We start from the raw sequence: 17,057 nt of genomic DNA on the forward strand, positions 1-17,057 counted from the left end.
ACATTTCCAATTTTTGCTTTCTCCATAATATTACCAGTAGTTAAAATGCCTGAGTTGACATAAAAATACATCTTTATACTGCTCCCAAAGACATCAGTGCAGTAAGAATCAGTCAAGCCTGGTAATGTAACAGAACCATCATCATCTGAAACAAAACTGCAACAAGCTACAGCAGCAAACCCAAACCCTAAACACACATACATACATGTTACAGCAAGCTCCGGGTACATACTCCCATATGAACATTCTTAACACTATTATAAAGTCTCTGTTTTCCTCACCATCTAAAAAAGCCAGTTCTTAGTTTATGTGAAAAAGTTGACAATACCAAGTCCTTCAGTTATCCCACAGCTGAAGGTAAAGACCCACTTTTGAAGATAACACAACCACAAGCTATTGTGACTGCAACAATTTTTTTGTACAGAACTGGAATGACATTTCCCAAGCAAAGCACAGTAACAATGGATTGACAAAAGTCTTTTCACAACCACTCCTAACATGGATCATCGACAAAATAGCCATCTGAAAACATCTCACAATATCATGAATTTCTATCTCAGTTATAACAAAATGAGCATTTCTCTTATTACAGTGTTCTTGGGTCATAGAAGGAAACTGTGAGGCAGTTTCTAGTTTCTATCCTCATGCTGTATCAAACTAATTTTGCTTCAGCAATATTACAGGAATCAGCAATATCAACCTAATGTAACTATTATCAGAACCAACTAGAACTACAGTTTATGATCAGAACCTTAAAACCCCCCCACTCAAACAATTCTGTGCTAATCAATATTCAAAATAAAACTTTTTGGTTAGCATATCATAAAGCTGGCACTGTGCATACCCATTCATATATGCAAAACATTACACAAACAGGAACAAACAGAACATGTTTCTCCTACATGACAGTTGAGCAAAGAAACAAGAAAATTTCAATAAAACTTGACCCTAACAAGATACTATATGCAGGGAAGCACTGAGCAGCATGATACTGGCTGCTCCTGTCTAATTCCAGCCAAAACAGTCTAATATTTCTATAAAATGGTGACAAATCTGATAGCAAATCATCATCAGAGAAAAAAGTAGTAGCATTTCAGGTTCTGTGCTTTACTAGTGAACGTGAGCCCATGTGTAACAAACAGGAAGAGTTAGAGATCTTTGTGCGGTCGCAGGGCCACGATCTCATTGCAATCCCAGAGATGTGGTGGGACAGCTCAGATGACTGGCGCGCTGCCATGGATGGCTATGTGCTTTTTAGGAAAGACAGGCTAGGGTGGCAAGGTGGAGGAGTTGCTCTTTATGTAAGACAGCAGCTAGAATGTATTGAACTCCACCTGGGAAAGGATGATCCATCAGTTGAGTGCTTGTGGGTAAGAATCAAGGGACAGGCAAGTGTGAGTGACACTGTTGTGGGTGTGTACTACAGGCCCCCTGCTCAGGAGGAGAGAGTTGATAGTACATTCTACAAGCAGCTAGAAGTAGCCTTGAGATCCCATGCGCTGGTCCTTATGGGGGACTTCAATTACCCAGACATTTGCTGGGCAAGCAACAGGGCCAGTCGTGTGTAGTCTAAGCAATTTCTGCAGTGTGTAGAAGACAATTTCCTGCTACAGATGGTGCAGGAACCTACAAGGGGAAGGCGGGTGCTGGACCTTGTTTTTACCAACAAGGAGGGACTCACTGGGGAAGTGAAGGTCAGGGGCAGCTTGGGACAAAGTGACCATGAAATGGTTGAGTTCAAGATCCTGAGTGGAAGAAGCAAGCCAAAAAGTAGGATAGCTACCCTGAATTTTAGAAGAGCAAACTCTGATCTCTTCCGCAAACTAATGGGAGCTATCCCATGGGCTACGCTGTTAGAAGGTAAGGGAGCCTGTGAGAGCTGGGTAGCATTTAATCGGCGCTTCTTCCAAGCACAGCACCACTGCATCCCTTGGAGCAAGAAATTGGGAACGAGAGGCAGAAGACCTGCATGGATGAGCAGGGAGCTAATGAGTAAACTCAAAGGGAAGCAGAAGGTCTATGAATTGTGGAAAAAGGGTCTGAGCACCTGGGAAGAATATAGGAATGTTGTCAGGGCCTGTAGGGATGCAACTAGGAAGGCTAAAGCTCACTTGGAATTGAAACTGGCAAGGGACATAAAGGATAATAAAAAGGGGGGTTTTGGATATGTGAATAGTAAGAGGATGACCAGGGATAATGTGGGTCCCTTGCTGAACGAGGTGGGTGTCCTGGTAACAGGGGATGCTGAGAAGGTGGAGATACTGAATGCTGCCTTTGCTTCGGTCTTCACTTCAAAGGCCCCTCAGGACCCACAGACACTGGAAGAAAGTAAGAGAGTTTGGTAAATGAAGAGCTTCCCTCTGGTTGAGGTAGTCCAGGAGTGTCTCAAAGGGATTAATACACATAAATCCATGGGCCCGGATGGGATGCATCCACGTGTCCTGAGGGAGCTGGCGGAGGTGATTGCTGAGCCGCTCTCTATCATTTTCAACAGGTCTTGGAGAACAGGAGAAGTGCCTGAAGACTGGAGGAGAGCCAACGTCACTCCGGTCTTTAAAAAGGGCAAGAAGGAGGATCCGAGCAACTATAGGCCAGTCAGCCTCACTTCTGTCCCTGGAAAGGTGATGGAACAGCTTGTTCTGGATGCCATCTCCAAGCAATTGGAAGAGAAGAACGTCATGAGGAGTAGTCAGCATGGATTCACCAAGGGGAGATTGTGCCTGACCAATCTCATAGCCTTCTATGATCTCATCACTGGCTGGGTAGATGGAGGGAGAGCAGTGGATGTCATCTACCTTGACTTCAGCAAGGCTTTCGATACTGTCTCCCATGACATCCTGATAGCAAGGCTGAGAGAGCATGGGACAGATGAGTGGACAGTGAGGTGGGTGGAGAATTGGCTGTTGGACGGAGCTCAGATGGTGGTGATCAGTGGAGCAGAATCTGACTGGAGACCTGTGACTAGCAGTGTTCCCCAGGGCTCAGTGTTGGGTCCAGTCCTGTTTAATATCTTCATTGACGACCTTGATGAGGGAATAGCATCCACCCTCAGCAAGTACCCGATGATACAAAGCTGGGAGGAGTGGCTGACACGCAGGAACACTGTGCTGCCATCCAGAGAGACCTGGACAGGCTGGAGAGCTGGGCAGGGAGGAACCTAATGAAGTTCAACAAAAGCAAGTGTAGAGTCTTGTACCTGGGAAGGAATAACCGCTTGTATCAGTACAGGCTGGGGGATGACCTGCTGGAGAAGAGCTCTGTGGAGAAGGACCTGGGGGTCCTGGTTGATGACAGGTTGGCCATGAGCCAGCAGTCTGCCCTGGGGGCTAAGAGAGCCAATGGGATCCTGGGGTGCATCAGGAGGAGTGTGGCCAGCAGGTCAAAGGAGGTGATCGTCCCCCTCTACTCTGCCCTGGTCAGGCCCCACCTGGAGTATTGTGTCCAGTTCTGGGCTCCCCGGTATAAAAAAAGACAGGGATCTCCTGGAGAGAGTCCAGAGAAGGGCTACAAAGATGATTAAGGGCCTGGAGCATCTCCCCTATGAGAAAAAGGCTGATTGAGCTGGGACTGTTTAGCCTAGAGAAAAGACGACTAAGAGGGGACCTTATTAATGTTGATAAATATCTTAAGTATGGGATGCAGGGGGAATCAGCCAGCCCCTTTTCAGTGGTCTGTGGAGACAGGCCAAGGGGCAATGGCTGCAAGTTGGAGAACAGGAAGTTCCACACCACCATGAGGAAGAACTTTTTCACAGTGAGGGTGACAGAGCCCTGGGACAGGCTGCCCAGGGAGGTGGTGGAGTCTCCATCTCTGGAGATATTCAAGACCCGTCTGGACGCCTATCTGTGCAATATGAGCTAGGGAGCTGCTTTGGCAGGGGGGTTGGACCCGATGATCTCTCGAGGTCCCTTCCAACCCCTATGATTCTATGATTCTATGAACACCAGCACTACTATCCCATTCTTCTGCAATGGCTAAGACATCCCCAGTACGTACTGCTAGTCAGCAGAATCATAAAAACACCAATACAACAACAAAAAAACCCAGTAGGCTAGCCACAATGATTTGACAGAGCTCTTAAACAGAGGCACTATTTAGTCAGGGGAAAATAAACCCAGGTTTATATCTCACCATTTGCCCAAAGATGTCATGACATTTTCTCCAGGGGGATAATCAATTCCTTGAAAGTAACAAGGACATTCATTTCTGGATTAGAGAAAAAAACATGTAACCATGATTAACTCAAACTTAATGAAGAAAAAATTCCTATGCATAATGCCGTATAACTCAAGTGCATTCCAAACCAAATCAGTAACAAAGCAAGACCTCTACTCAACAACAGATGACTTTTGTACCTCTTGTATGCCAAAAAACAGATAATGTGTAGCAACTAGATTTAGTGATATATATAGTATACATGTATATAGAGTATAATTCCAAGATCCCACTATGAATAATGTCCACATGTTTGTAGCTGTTCACTCTGACTTGCAAATGCAGTGCTCTAAGCTAATGTGCAACTATTAGAACTGCAACTTTACCTACCTCTGTACACATTGTTCAGTCTTGGAATGCAAATACATTCCAGCAGGACAAGCACAGCCTTCAACGCAATCACTGCTGCATGTCTCTGGCACAGACAGTGCTTGGCAGGTTCTACCACAGGTAGACACACAAGTACTGTACTCCTTTGTATCTTCACATGAAAGAGCTGTCCAAATGAAACAAATCTCTCAAATTACAGTGCAGGAGACACAAGTACATCCCAACAGTTTCCTGATAAACATCTCTATTCTTTCATTCCCAATCACATTAAATTCCACTAAAATTGCTATCTTGGCACCACATTGTGTAAACTACACAGATGTAAATCTGCAGTAATAATGAGTACAATAAAGTCCACGCAGTTAATCCAGATTTACACTGGGGGAACAGAACAGTTGAAGCTTTTTTCCCTCTAACTCTGAAAACACCTGGCTCTTATATGTGGATTTTGGGAAATGGAAAACATCTTAAAGAAAACATTGACAGCAAAAAATAAAGCGTTTGTACTTTGCAGAAGAATTTTTCATATATATCCTATAAAGCTTCACTTTAAAAAAAACCTTGCAGTTCATGAAAGACCAACTTTCTAAAATCCTCTTCACCATGCATTACAACACAGATAATTGCATTTGATGAAAATCACCAGATGTTAAATTCTGGAACACTCCTTAGAACTAAGATGGTTTATGAAGCCAAACCTACTGAACCATCAGGGGTGTAAGTTTAGGGTTGCTTTACAGGGTTTCAATTCTATAATCACATGTCCTATCAACACCTTTTACATCACTGAAGTCTATATGTACTAAAGAATTTAATAATATTATCCCACTCCTCTACTTGTGAGGCGTTATAGAGCAGATAACAGATGTCAATTTTGCTTCATATATCCTATTTTTATTCTTCCATTCATCTTAAATTAAGTATCATCAATACCAGTCCTCTACACTTATTTCAAGACTCTCTGTATCTATTTCAGTGTCACTGACAGTAAGAGAATAAGCTAAAAGAGATTTTTCATACAGAAGTTGACAATAATTCAGCTACAACTGCTAAGTACATCACCATCACTTTTCATCTCATTATGAGGAAAACAAAAACTATGCAGCTCATGAATAATATCAACACAGGTACGAGATATTCAAAGCCATAGAAGAAATATACACATATCTTTAATCCTGTATACATTTGAAGCTCTCCAACTACCTCAAAAGTAAAGATCTCTGCATTGCTTAAGTCAAAAGAACTAAAGCTGCAAGAATGATCTCAAACCACTGGTATTAATTCTGTCTTGACCAAAAAAAGAACCTTGCCCTATACACATACACAAATAAAATTGCACTAGAATTAATCCTTTTCTCATTTGAAATATTATATTAATTTAAATTTATTTTCTGTCATTCTGAAGTCCTCAATCAGTAATTACTTAAGAATAGAAGTGATAAACAACTCACCGCACTCTGGGACACCTCCTCTGAAATCTATTACCACTCCAAATCGTCGGCAGTGATGAGCATAATGGGCCAGAGCAGAGCAAAAACAGATCTGTCCACATTTGCAAGTGTCTCTTCTGCACTGCTCAAAGTAGAGAACGGGACTCAAATAGGGGTAGCATGGAGCAAAAAGGTCTTTCGTAAGGACGCTACAAGCTTCCGCTGCGTAAGAGGCTATATGAATACAGATTAAACACTGTTTCAGTGAGGGGCTTTTAAAAACTGATCATGATTACACACTACTGCTATATATCTCTTTCTACCTTTGATATGTTTACAACTGTATAGAAGGACAGAAAAGAAGTTAGCTGCTCACTGTTTTTAACAGTGCCTACATACAGTACCCTATCTTTAAACGAATTCATGGATGTGGGTTAGGCAACAGGTGCTACACACTACTCACTGACTTTCGGAAACATACAGGATTACACGTATCTCTAGTTTAAGCCGTTCCCAGTACCTGCTTTCAACAGGTCAGTATTTTGAGGAATATTCTGGTGTTACCCATCATTTGAGTTGTATAAGGCTGCAAGCACTCTCAGAGCTACTAGCTTGGCGTAGCACTAATGCACAGGAGAGCAAGAGCAGTGTCAAATAGTTACATAAGCTCCAAACACAGCAGTCATCTGAATATCCTTACTCTGAATGCATTAAATAATTGTGGAAGAGTGGTAAAAAGAAATAATATGCTATATTAGCATACCCAGAAAGATTTATGCTTCTATTTCCCACAAAGTAAGAGGTGCATAGACTTGGGCTTCAAAATTCATTTTCCAGAATTTCTGACTTCCTGTATGGGCCACTTTTTTCTACATTCATGTTGAAACCCACTACTAAAAAGGCAGCTTCTTAGTGCTACATATTAATACTCAGAAGACAAGATGATGCATCAGGAGAAGTGATGATTTCCTAGCACTGCTGAAATTACAGGCAAAACCTTAATAAAAATTTTACCTCTGTATGTTGTCTAGAATCACGTAGAGTTCAAGACAATAAACAGTGGGAACTGTGAAACAGATATAACTGTTTAGGATGCCTTCGTGACCATCGATGGTCCTCATGGCATCAGCCACATCAGCATCATTTCTCAACTGTGCCCTTTCAGCTGAATCTAACTGCTGGCAGTGCATAAGTATCTTTCTCATACACATTCTCCTTCATAGCAGAAAACTAAATCAAGTATTTCATTTATTCATTTTAACAAAATGAATGCTGCAACACTTTTGAGTCTCTATCTTATCTAGTAGCATCACCAGTATTAGACATACAACCAACTTTTAACATGTGTCTATCTTTACAAATTGTAATTGCATACCAATAATAAACCTGTGGTATTTCGAGTACCTCTGCATGTATCAGAAAATACTTAAGCAATACACTGTACAATTTGTTAGAGGATTGAACTCAACAAATGCGACCTATATAGAACCATTTTTTTCTGTGGGTAGGGCTGGTTATTACTTAATTGGCAGATACATTCAGTAGAAATTCATTTGTCAATAACAATTGACCTTCACTGCCCACCTGCCTGCAGATGAATATCACATGGATCCATTTGCAAACGATCATGCACTAGAATGCATGCTGATGAAGTTTTCCATGTGTTTCCAAACAGCTCCGGGGTGCTTTCAGTTACTCCAACAGGAGATCTTTTACAAAAGACAAGTCAGTCACAAAGATACAGTGAATTTACAGAACAGTGTCTACCACCCCCTTTCAGCAGAGCTGATTCAAGCTCCCCTTCCACCACTCCATATTCTCAGGCACTCTCTCATAAAGTACTGTCATCTTTGGTTTCAGGACTCGACTCTTTCTTTCCAGGCAAAGGCCCAGAAAAGAAAGAGAAGGACTGCTCTAGAGGCATTAGATACTCTGTAAGGAAGGACAGATCAAAACAGACAAAGTTCCGTTTTCACAAGAGAGGAGGAAGCACCACTGTCTGAATCTGCACCCTCTTATTCATACTTCTGACTTTTCAGTGGTATCTGATCCATCTTTCTCTCTCCTCTACCTATAATTTCCTGTCTGTTCCTGGATAGCTGACTTGCCAGGCACTCTAGTCCCTGCAAAAAAGGGGAAAGAACAGAAGTCCAAGATACAGCGATATAACTGTAAGCTGTGAGACAGCAGAAGCTGAAAGATCATAGAATCATAGAATTGTAGGGGTTGGAAGGGACCTCAAGAGATCATCAGGTTCAACCCCCCTGCCAAAGCAGGCTCCCTAGGACATATCACTCAGATAGGCATCCAGACGGGTCTTGAATATCTCCAGAGATGGAGACTTGGAAAAAAATAACCAAGGCTCATTTATATTGTATAGTGTGAATGACCGAATCCCATGCATTTACTTATGCGATGTTAAATTCTAGGGAAAAGGTTGCATTAGGCATACAGCCAGTTGTATTGCTTCTGGTTAAGTAGCCAGGGAAGGAGGCACTGTAAAAGACAGTACTGTATGGCAAGTCTCCCAAATCTGTGTATTAGGCATTTTGTGTACATTTCAAGATGCTTGTACATTATGATCACAAATATCAACTTCTGGACTTGTTCTCAAATGAGAAATTGTTCAAAGGTTGCCATCAAAAATTCTCTACAAAATTAACTTATTTCAAATAGAAAAATATTTCAAGTAGTTTTACATAAGAATCTCAATGGCAATATATTTCCTAGCCTCATTTTAAGTCATATTCTGACAATACTTAAGACCGAATGTGTTCAAAATTCCACTAGAAATGGGAATTAATATGGAAAGTTTTCCCACTTTTCTATTAGTTTTAATTTTAACAATTCCACCTGTTTTGAGAGAAAAATGTTATCTTTTTTTTCCTCCTGGTCAAAGAAATATTATGTATACTCTAAATTCTTGTTCTCTTCCTCCCACTTCCATTAAGGCTGCTCAATCTTCTGTAAGCCAATCTTCTTTAGTATATGTAGGAATAAGCAGCAAAGCAGCAGGACAAACAAGAGTCTTGACTATGTTGCTCAGGGAGCTCTGACCACTTTTCACTGAATTGCAATGAAGTGAACCTCAGGCAACAGCCAATTCTGTTGCTGGCCCGAAGACACGGAACAATAGAGGCTCTGTGCAGAGAACAGATCAGAACTTGCAGAAGAAAATAGGAGTTGGAGAGAGACAGAGACTTGCAGGCATGCAGAAAGTGGCCACTTGGTATCCTGGAAATAACTTTTCAGATAAACTAGCACTTTTGAGTGAAATATATTTCACTGTATTTTTACATTAAAATATTTTTAATCAGGATCTGTCTTGACATCCTGTAGTTGAAGCTACATATTTTCTGTTAGCAAGCTAAAACTTACTATCTAACACAAAATTTCAAAACAAATTATTGTTGGTATCTAACCATTCAACTTCAGTACACGCTTGATCTACTATCCTAACTGTAGATACTCATATACTGGCAAATAGAAATCTTGCAGCTATTCATACAAAAAATCATCCTCCATATTTCCATTGAATGTTCCACAAAGGCCCACGGTATCATCCTTCCACCGTCCATCAGCTTGAAGGTAAAGCCTCAGTCCTTCTCTGTCATACAGTATCTGTAATCCAATGTGTGTCTTCACTTGAAGAAATACAGAGGAAATTTTCCGTACTTCAAAGAACTCTGGTGAGTAAAAAAGAGATTGTTGAAAGGCAAAGGAAAATTGCTTGCAATTTGCATTGTTTCTTGCAATTTCATTGTTGTTCTTTTTTTATTGTTTTTAAGCTACTTTTTTCATATTAAGGTCCTATTTTCCCATAATCATTGAGTTCTCACAAAAGTTAACACTGATTTAGATTTTAAAGACAAAAACCTTATGATAGTTACCAAGCTTTATAAAAATACCTTAGAGCTCAGTGAAATATTCATAAATGTTAACTAAAAGCAAATCAATTTAAAGATAAAACCATTGCAGATAGTTTTGCAAACAATTTATTCAGACAATCTAATCCTAACACCAGCAATATGCTGCCTGTATGAAAGCCTATTTTTGGAATTTTGCTATGATTCAAGGTCCCACAGACATCAAATGGAATCAGAGAAAAGAATTTCCCCTCAGAAAAGAGCCAACCTCTTAAACATGAGAGATGGCATTTGTCCTTTAGTTAAACAGAGAACATACTCAACATAAAAGACACTAGCCCAATGCAGCTACTGTATAACTCCTACCATCAACATAAAAAGCATATCAATAGTTTATGTTTCACGAATTACAATGTTGATATTAACAATATACCACTCCAGTATGTTAGCAATATTGACAGTATCATAACATACATATATACCATTATAATACTGCTTTAGAGGAGTTATATATAATATATATATATTATTCCTTACCATCTACATAAGGCAGGTTAATTTTGTATTGGTCGTATACCAAAACATCTCCTGAATGAGTCAGAGTCACTTGCCTCTTGGGGTCCTGCTTAATAATAAGGCTAATTGATTGGATACATGATCCATCTTGGTTCTACAAGTAAGAGCAAAATAAAATGAAATATTAATAACAGTGAATGTTGAATAATAGTGCAAGTAAAGCTATAATTAATGGGGAATTAAATTTTTTCAGTTGTATCTTGCTTCTTAGCAAGGTACACTTGAAAAACAGCCTTATAGCTAAATAAGAAAATTTAGTATTTCAAATTATTTCATGTTTATGTTTAAATATAACTGTAATCTATGAAAATACAGCTCAAAAGTAGGATTTGGAAAGAGAGACTTGAATAATTCTTACATAGCTTAGCACAGTCCCGCCTGCAATTCATGAGACCGTGTGATTAAAGACCCACAGAGGCTGAGTTAACTCCCACAAACAAGGCTGCATTATCCACACAGCAGTACACAGAAATCCAAATTTGTACTTTAAATGTTCTGATATATAATCTATATAATTCCATATAATACATATATTCTGATATATAAAAAAAGTGTTCAGGTTCTTTTAAAGCATATTTAAATATAAAATTATTTTAAAGGCAAACAATAATGAAAGAGAGAAGCATCCATTGAATCATTATTTAAATTAGCATTGAGTTCATTATTCTGAGTGTGGAGTATGTTCATAAGCTCCCTTTTAATGAATGTTGATGAAACAAAGGCAGCGTCTCATCAGCATAAAATATCACAACATTCAACTGGCCCAACTTGCTTGTTGTTACTACCATTGCTTATTCTTATGTCCATTTTGGCTCTCTAATCAAGTCAAAATGTCATATGGAAAGGAATACTCTATTTCGGTCTAAATTAAAAATACCCCAAAAGAATCCTAGATCAACCTCATCTACACCCCCCCTGTTCAGTGGCACTTGTCATCATCACCAACTGCAGCTAATCGACTGAAATCCTAAAGACACAAAGTATTGAGACTTTTGCTAAAGTTTCATGACCAAGAAGCTACATGGCCCACACAACAAAATTTCGTAACAGCTTAAATATGAAGATTTGGATTCAAGTTAACTGCTTTAATCAAAACATAAGTCAACTATATTGGGCTTGTTCCACCTTAGCTAAGTTGGAGGTTTTTTCATTCATTATTCTGGTACTTTACTTAAAAGTTTCTAAGAACTCATTAGGACTTATGCTGACTTATAAACAGAATTATTTTTAAACCTTCAGCCACTTGTTTTAACTTGAATTATTTTTAGAAGAGGGTGGTTCGCACACAAGACATGAAAGCCCACATTTTATAAACTTTAGCCTGAAGAAACATCCAAACATTAAAAAAAGCTTTTGAGAAAGTTTAAGAAAAGTCTTCAAGTCTTGAAACTGGTTGGCACCTAACTTAAGTCCCAGACCACTACATATTCCTTCATGGTTTATGTTACTGTAGTGACCTTCAACTAGACACCACACCACAGATGCAAAGCAGCACAAGTCCAAGGCCTAGTGACTACACAAAGGTTTTCAAGATATCACAGTAACAAATACACATGTACTAAATAACATGGCAACTAGCCAGAGAGATGATTAATACTAGCCACTTCTTACAAACATTTCCAGACCAGGAGTTCCGCCTTTGGGAATAACTACAGGTCCTTTGGCTTTCAATGCCAATAGGGAGAGAATCATCATTAAAGCATGCTTAATAATCACATAAGATTACCAGATTTTGCTCTCAATAGAATGAATTTGATAACTGCTGAATTTTTTAGAAAGAAAAATGTTCCATCACCAGACACAGAGGTGAACAGCAACATTCACAGGGCAAACAGATCAGGATGCTCAGTTCCAGCACTGATACTTTTATCCAGCTCTCATCAACTTTCACCAGGACTTGCCTAATACAGGGCAAATGTTGCCTACTCTTTAAAAACAAGTACTAGAGCTGCAAGGATCTCTGAACGCTACCATGTGGCTTTGACAGATGCTGAACTAGCACAGAGAAGATCATTTGTGAGTTCAAGTACCAGGCACACAAATACACACAGTGGTCTGTAAACATTAAAAGCCACATTCAGAATTTCCCTGTCTCTAATGGTGTAATTGTAATCTTTCACCAACAGTTGAAATTATAAAATGAAACTTAAAACATAGCAAATTATAAAAATAACTGGAGATATTTCATCAGCTCAACCAGCTCTTCCAGACTGATAGTGAAGACAGACACTTGCATTGTGAAGCCATACTCTTGTAGCTTATCTAGTCATCTCATTTCTTTAAGAAATTGGGTTTCTCTGCATATCATTCAGCAACAGTTGCTATAAATTGACAATTTGTCGACCTTTTAAGAAGATGAAAATAAAAGAACACCAGCTGGTACACATAGCAGACCAGAGCCAAGAGAATAATCCTCTGTAGTATATACATTACTACATGATATTGACAAAAGCTTTATTATTCCTTCATGCTGAAACTAAAGAAGAAATTCTGCCTGACAATTATTCTCTGTTCCAGTGAACTGTTTCTTTCACAGCACTGTCCCTGCCAACCTTCAGCAGGTGTTTTCACGGGAATGGACATTTCTCTCACCAGACACTTAAAAAAAAACCCAATACACCCACACTATATTCAGAAGACCTTATCATGAAAACTACAAAGCCAGTGAGGCTGTCACCTGAAACTCAGATAAGGTTAAGCTGTGCTGATCATTTGACTGGTTCTCCTTCCAAAAAGTGCTTAAGCAAAATTTCGCATCGTTTTGAAATAACTTGTTGCCTGATGACTGTTTATGTCACCAGCCCTAAGGCTCTACGTGACTGGATTCTTTGTGATTCTGAGAGCTAAAATCTCCCAAGGTATTTTCTTTCTACATTTTTTAATCTTCTTGAATGAGATGGGATTGATAAATTGTGGGGTTATTCATTTTTTTAAAGCACAGAAAACCTCAAACCATCAAGAAATGTGAGATTCTGAACTACAAATCTTTTAGCTTCCTATTTCAATTCATTAATTCTTATAAATGGGAAAAAGATAATGGATGGTGCCTTGGGAACTGTAAAGCAGATCTTCTGCCAAGTGGTACCAGCTAGTTGTTAGTTAAGACAGTAGAATAGCTGTACTGAAGCCCCACATTCTTGTGTTATAGTATTCAAACTGTTCTCACTACCCCCTCACCAAGTGTACACTGATAATTACATTAGCATCACATAGCTCTGGAACACATCACCTAAGTCTTTGATCATCCACCTGGCTGTTAAAATCCAGAATGCTTCACTCAAACCTCTGTAAAAGTCCATAGCTATTAGGGACTAATCAGGGTAGCTTTGTTAAAGTCCAGGTGAAATATGAAGCCAAACAAATAGTAAAAGCCTACAGACTTAGGCAAAGACATTAACCAAAGTCCCTAAGTCAGGGTGAAGAAGATGCAAGAATTCATATCTCTGCAATGTCAAGAGTGCTGCAGAAAGGCAACTAATCTGATTATCACTTTCCCCAACAAAAGTATCACCACCACAATTAAACCAAAAAGCATGTTTGTCTTACACAGAGATAAATGTTCTGTGAAACAAAAGGGAGTAAGCCCCACAGTACAGATGCTACAATGTACCACAGTAGATATTTGCTGCAGTCGCCTTGTCCAAAGATGGGGTTTTCAGCAGATTGATCTGAGGGGTATCTCAATGCAAGAAATAAATCATGTCTCAACAAGTTGTCTAGAGTGTCTCATTGGGAAATCCCCTTTGATTATCTTCAACCATACAGTACTGGACACAGCTTCAGTATACAAACATCTTTCTAAAGCTTCTGGGACTCTGCAAACATCTGAGAATATTGACCAGACTGGTCTATTGAATCAGACTTAGATTTATGTTAAATACCTATGGGTTTTTTTCCTTTACAGCTTGTTGGGGTTTTTTCTTCTAGATGATGATATCAACTTAATCAACTCCTCAAGAACCTAAGGTTAGCATGGAATGAAGCCAATGAAACTCATTAAAAACAAAATAAGCCAGGTGAAGTATGCACTGGAACCGGGGTATTGTACTAATTATCAGATCTGTTTTACCTTGAAACAGTCTCAATCTTCCAAACAACAGAAAATACTATAAGGGTCACCAGATTCTTCCCAACTATAAGGATAATGCAAACAGATGTTAAAGCCTAGAAGTCCTTTTAATGGGCACATCCCTGCCAATATCACGTTTCACAGACCTCACTCTAACTCTTTTACCTCAGGGAGCAAGAGGCTATTAAAACATGATAGAGAAGTTGTGTTCACAACACAGGAATCCAACTTTTTCAACGCTGATAACATTTCTATGCCATCACATACCTCACCTCATATCCTGATATACTTCCTACAGGAACTATAGCAGAGATAGCAGGACATTTAGTTGCAGATCAATCAGTTGGAAAATAAATTTGGCTTCTATCCAGCTAAACTATTTTTCTTACCTCTCAGCTTTTATCACTGAGATGAGAAGTGGGCTCCATATACTCAGTCTCTCATCTCTTACCTGGATTAAAAATAAACCATTTCTACAATAAACTCATCAGTGCCATTTCAATATGACTTCCTTCTGCTTAAAGGTCTTCTCTGCCATACAGAAAAGTAGGTTTTAGTGCACAAGGGTAAAAATACTTTACTGAAATATGCCTTTAGATAGCATGGCATGGCAACTGTCTTGGGTTTGGCAAGGATAGAGTTTATTTTCTTTCTAGTATAGCCACTATAGTGCTGAAGTTTATAGTTGTTTCCAAGAAGTAAGCAACTTTTCAGCTTTTCATTCTGCTTTGCTAAGGAGAAGATGGGGGCATCAAGGAAGCCATAGGGGGACACAGCCAGGACAGGTGACCCAAACTAACCAAAGGGTGTATTCCATATCAATGATGTCATGCTCAGCATAAAGGGATGCAGTGTGGGGAGGACCACACAGCTCCTGGATGCACGGTTTGGGGACAGTCCAACTTTGGGATGCCTCTAAGCCGTATGTCTGGGAAACTACATTCTGTATCACCAGTTTTATATATTTTGCTATAAAGTTCTGTTATTGTTATTTCTCCCTCCCTTTGCTGTCCCAGTAAACTACTCTTACCCCAACCCACAAAGTTTGTCTTTGTTTTTGCCCTCCCTTCACTGCCTCCTCCTCACAATACACAAAAAGTCACCTTTAAATATATATACACTTAAAATATTGTTCATCAATATTGCTCCTAGGTAAAAATTAGTACACAAGACCATTGGCGACAGAACTTAAATCTGGCCAAGCTTAACAGATTTAAGTTTAACATCTTGCTCCTTCAGCAAGTTCAGCAGCTTAATCAGTAGGCATCCACAGTAGCATCATGACTCTAAATAAAAGTTGGCCAAATTCTGCCCTTACATACATATGCAGAAATCAAAGTCAGTGACGAAAGCCCAACTCCGGAAAACAACTCAACTCAGTCAACCTCAGGTCTCTCACCACTTACACATGCTTAAGATTTATTCTAACTTGAGTTAACTTCCTTAAAATTACAAGGCCTGTCAAGACTGTAATAAGAAAGAAATGCTCTAATTAATATCTTAGCAGTGTTCTATACCTCACATGTACAGTAACACATGTTCAGAAATCCACGTACATGACAACAAAGGAAAAAGAAGGGTCTTGGATATACAGTGACTTCTGTGTATAGCATCGGAAACTTTTGAAGTAGGAGCACATTTAGTATCATTGACCATGTTTGGCTGAAATAAATTATAAAGGGCACCAGTTTAACAACAGTAACACCGATACATACACAAACCTGAGAGAGCTGTCCCAAACACTATCCAAAGTTTTTCCTGTAAACATTAGAAGTAAATTTCAAGCTTCAAGAAGAAAGCTGAAAGAGAACCTCCATTTGAGGCACAAAAAAAAGTCATTCTTCCTTCAAGCAGTAGCTTATTTTGGGCTGGCTGCAAATCCAAAAACATGTACTCAGAAAGCTCAAGAAAACAAGCCATCATCCAGGGTTGCTGTGTGAACCACCCTGGTGCTACTGAATGAACAATGAATCAGAACACTAGCAGAATCTTTCCTGTTTATTGCAAGCAAATGTGAAAACTGGCATAGAATTCCTCTGCACTGTTGCTGTTCAACTAATTCATACTTAAGGAAAATTGTTGCTACTGATTAATAAATAGGCTTAATCACAGGTAGCTTTCTTTTTTTAAACACTCCCTCCCGATTAACAAACCCTTCAGGATACAAACATCAGAAGAAGGTTCTAAGTCTTACCTGTCCACAAGGAGCATTTTGCAAGGATATGGTAAATGCTCCAGATGTACGGCTTTTTGCTAGAATATATTGGCAGGTAGCTGGGAAAGTGTATTTGCGCCCATCAAAGGTCGTGAAGTGAATGTCTCCTGAAACTGAGCATTCAGCTGACAAACATAACAAATACTGGATTTAATATTGTAGAAATGTAGAAAAGAGAGTTAACTGTCCACAGTTATTAATGCGGTAGAGTTCATACACTCTGATACATGCTAGAATTCAAAGAACTATATTCATATTACAATCAGGTACTGGGTAGGTGGGTGGGAACTGAACCTTATCCTTGCTTTTGATAAGGAGTCCCTACCGGATGCCAGTCCAGGTTACCTAAACAATTC

The 17,057-nt window shown here is 39.3% G+C and overlaps 1 protein-coding gene across 1 annotated transcript in view; it reads right to left on the reverse strand.

Annotated features, from left to right (window-relative positions):
- Nucleotides 1-17,057, reverse strand: part of OTOG (otogelin) — a gene marked incomplete at its 5' end in the record, with an annotated part of 99,221 nt that overhangs the window by 60,923 nt on the left and 21,241 nt on the right. The window contains 7 exons of the mRNA XM_084263128.1: nucleotides 4,132-4,206; nucleotides 4,546-4,711; nucleotides 5,997-6,209; nucleotides 7,560-7,684; nucleotides 9,484-9,661; nucleotides 10,379-10,511; nucleotides 16,681-16,826. Of these exons, the coding sequence (XP_084119254.1) occupies nucleotides 4,132-4,206; nucleotides 4,546-4,711; nucleotides 5,997-6,209; nucleotides 7,560-7,684; nucleotides 9,484-9,661; nucleotides 10,379-10,511; nucleotides 16,681-16,826 (1,036 nt within the window). The remainder of the gene's footprint in view (nucleotides 1-4,131; nucleotides 4,207-4,545; nucleotides 4,712-5,996; nucleotides 6,210-7,559; nucleotides 7,685-9,483; nucleotides 9,662-10,378; nucleotides 10,512-16,680; nucleotides 16,827-17,057) is intronic.

The sequence above is a fragment of the Gallinula chloropus genome (genome assembly GCF_964237585.1).
Source record: "Gallinula chloropus genome assembly, chromosome: 4".
Taxonomy (NCBI): Eukaryota; Metazoa; Chordata; class Aves; order Gruiformes; family Rallidae; genus Gallinula; species Gallinula chloropus.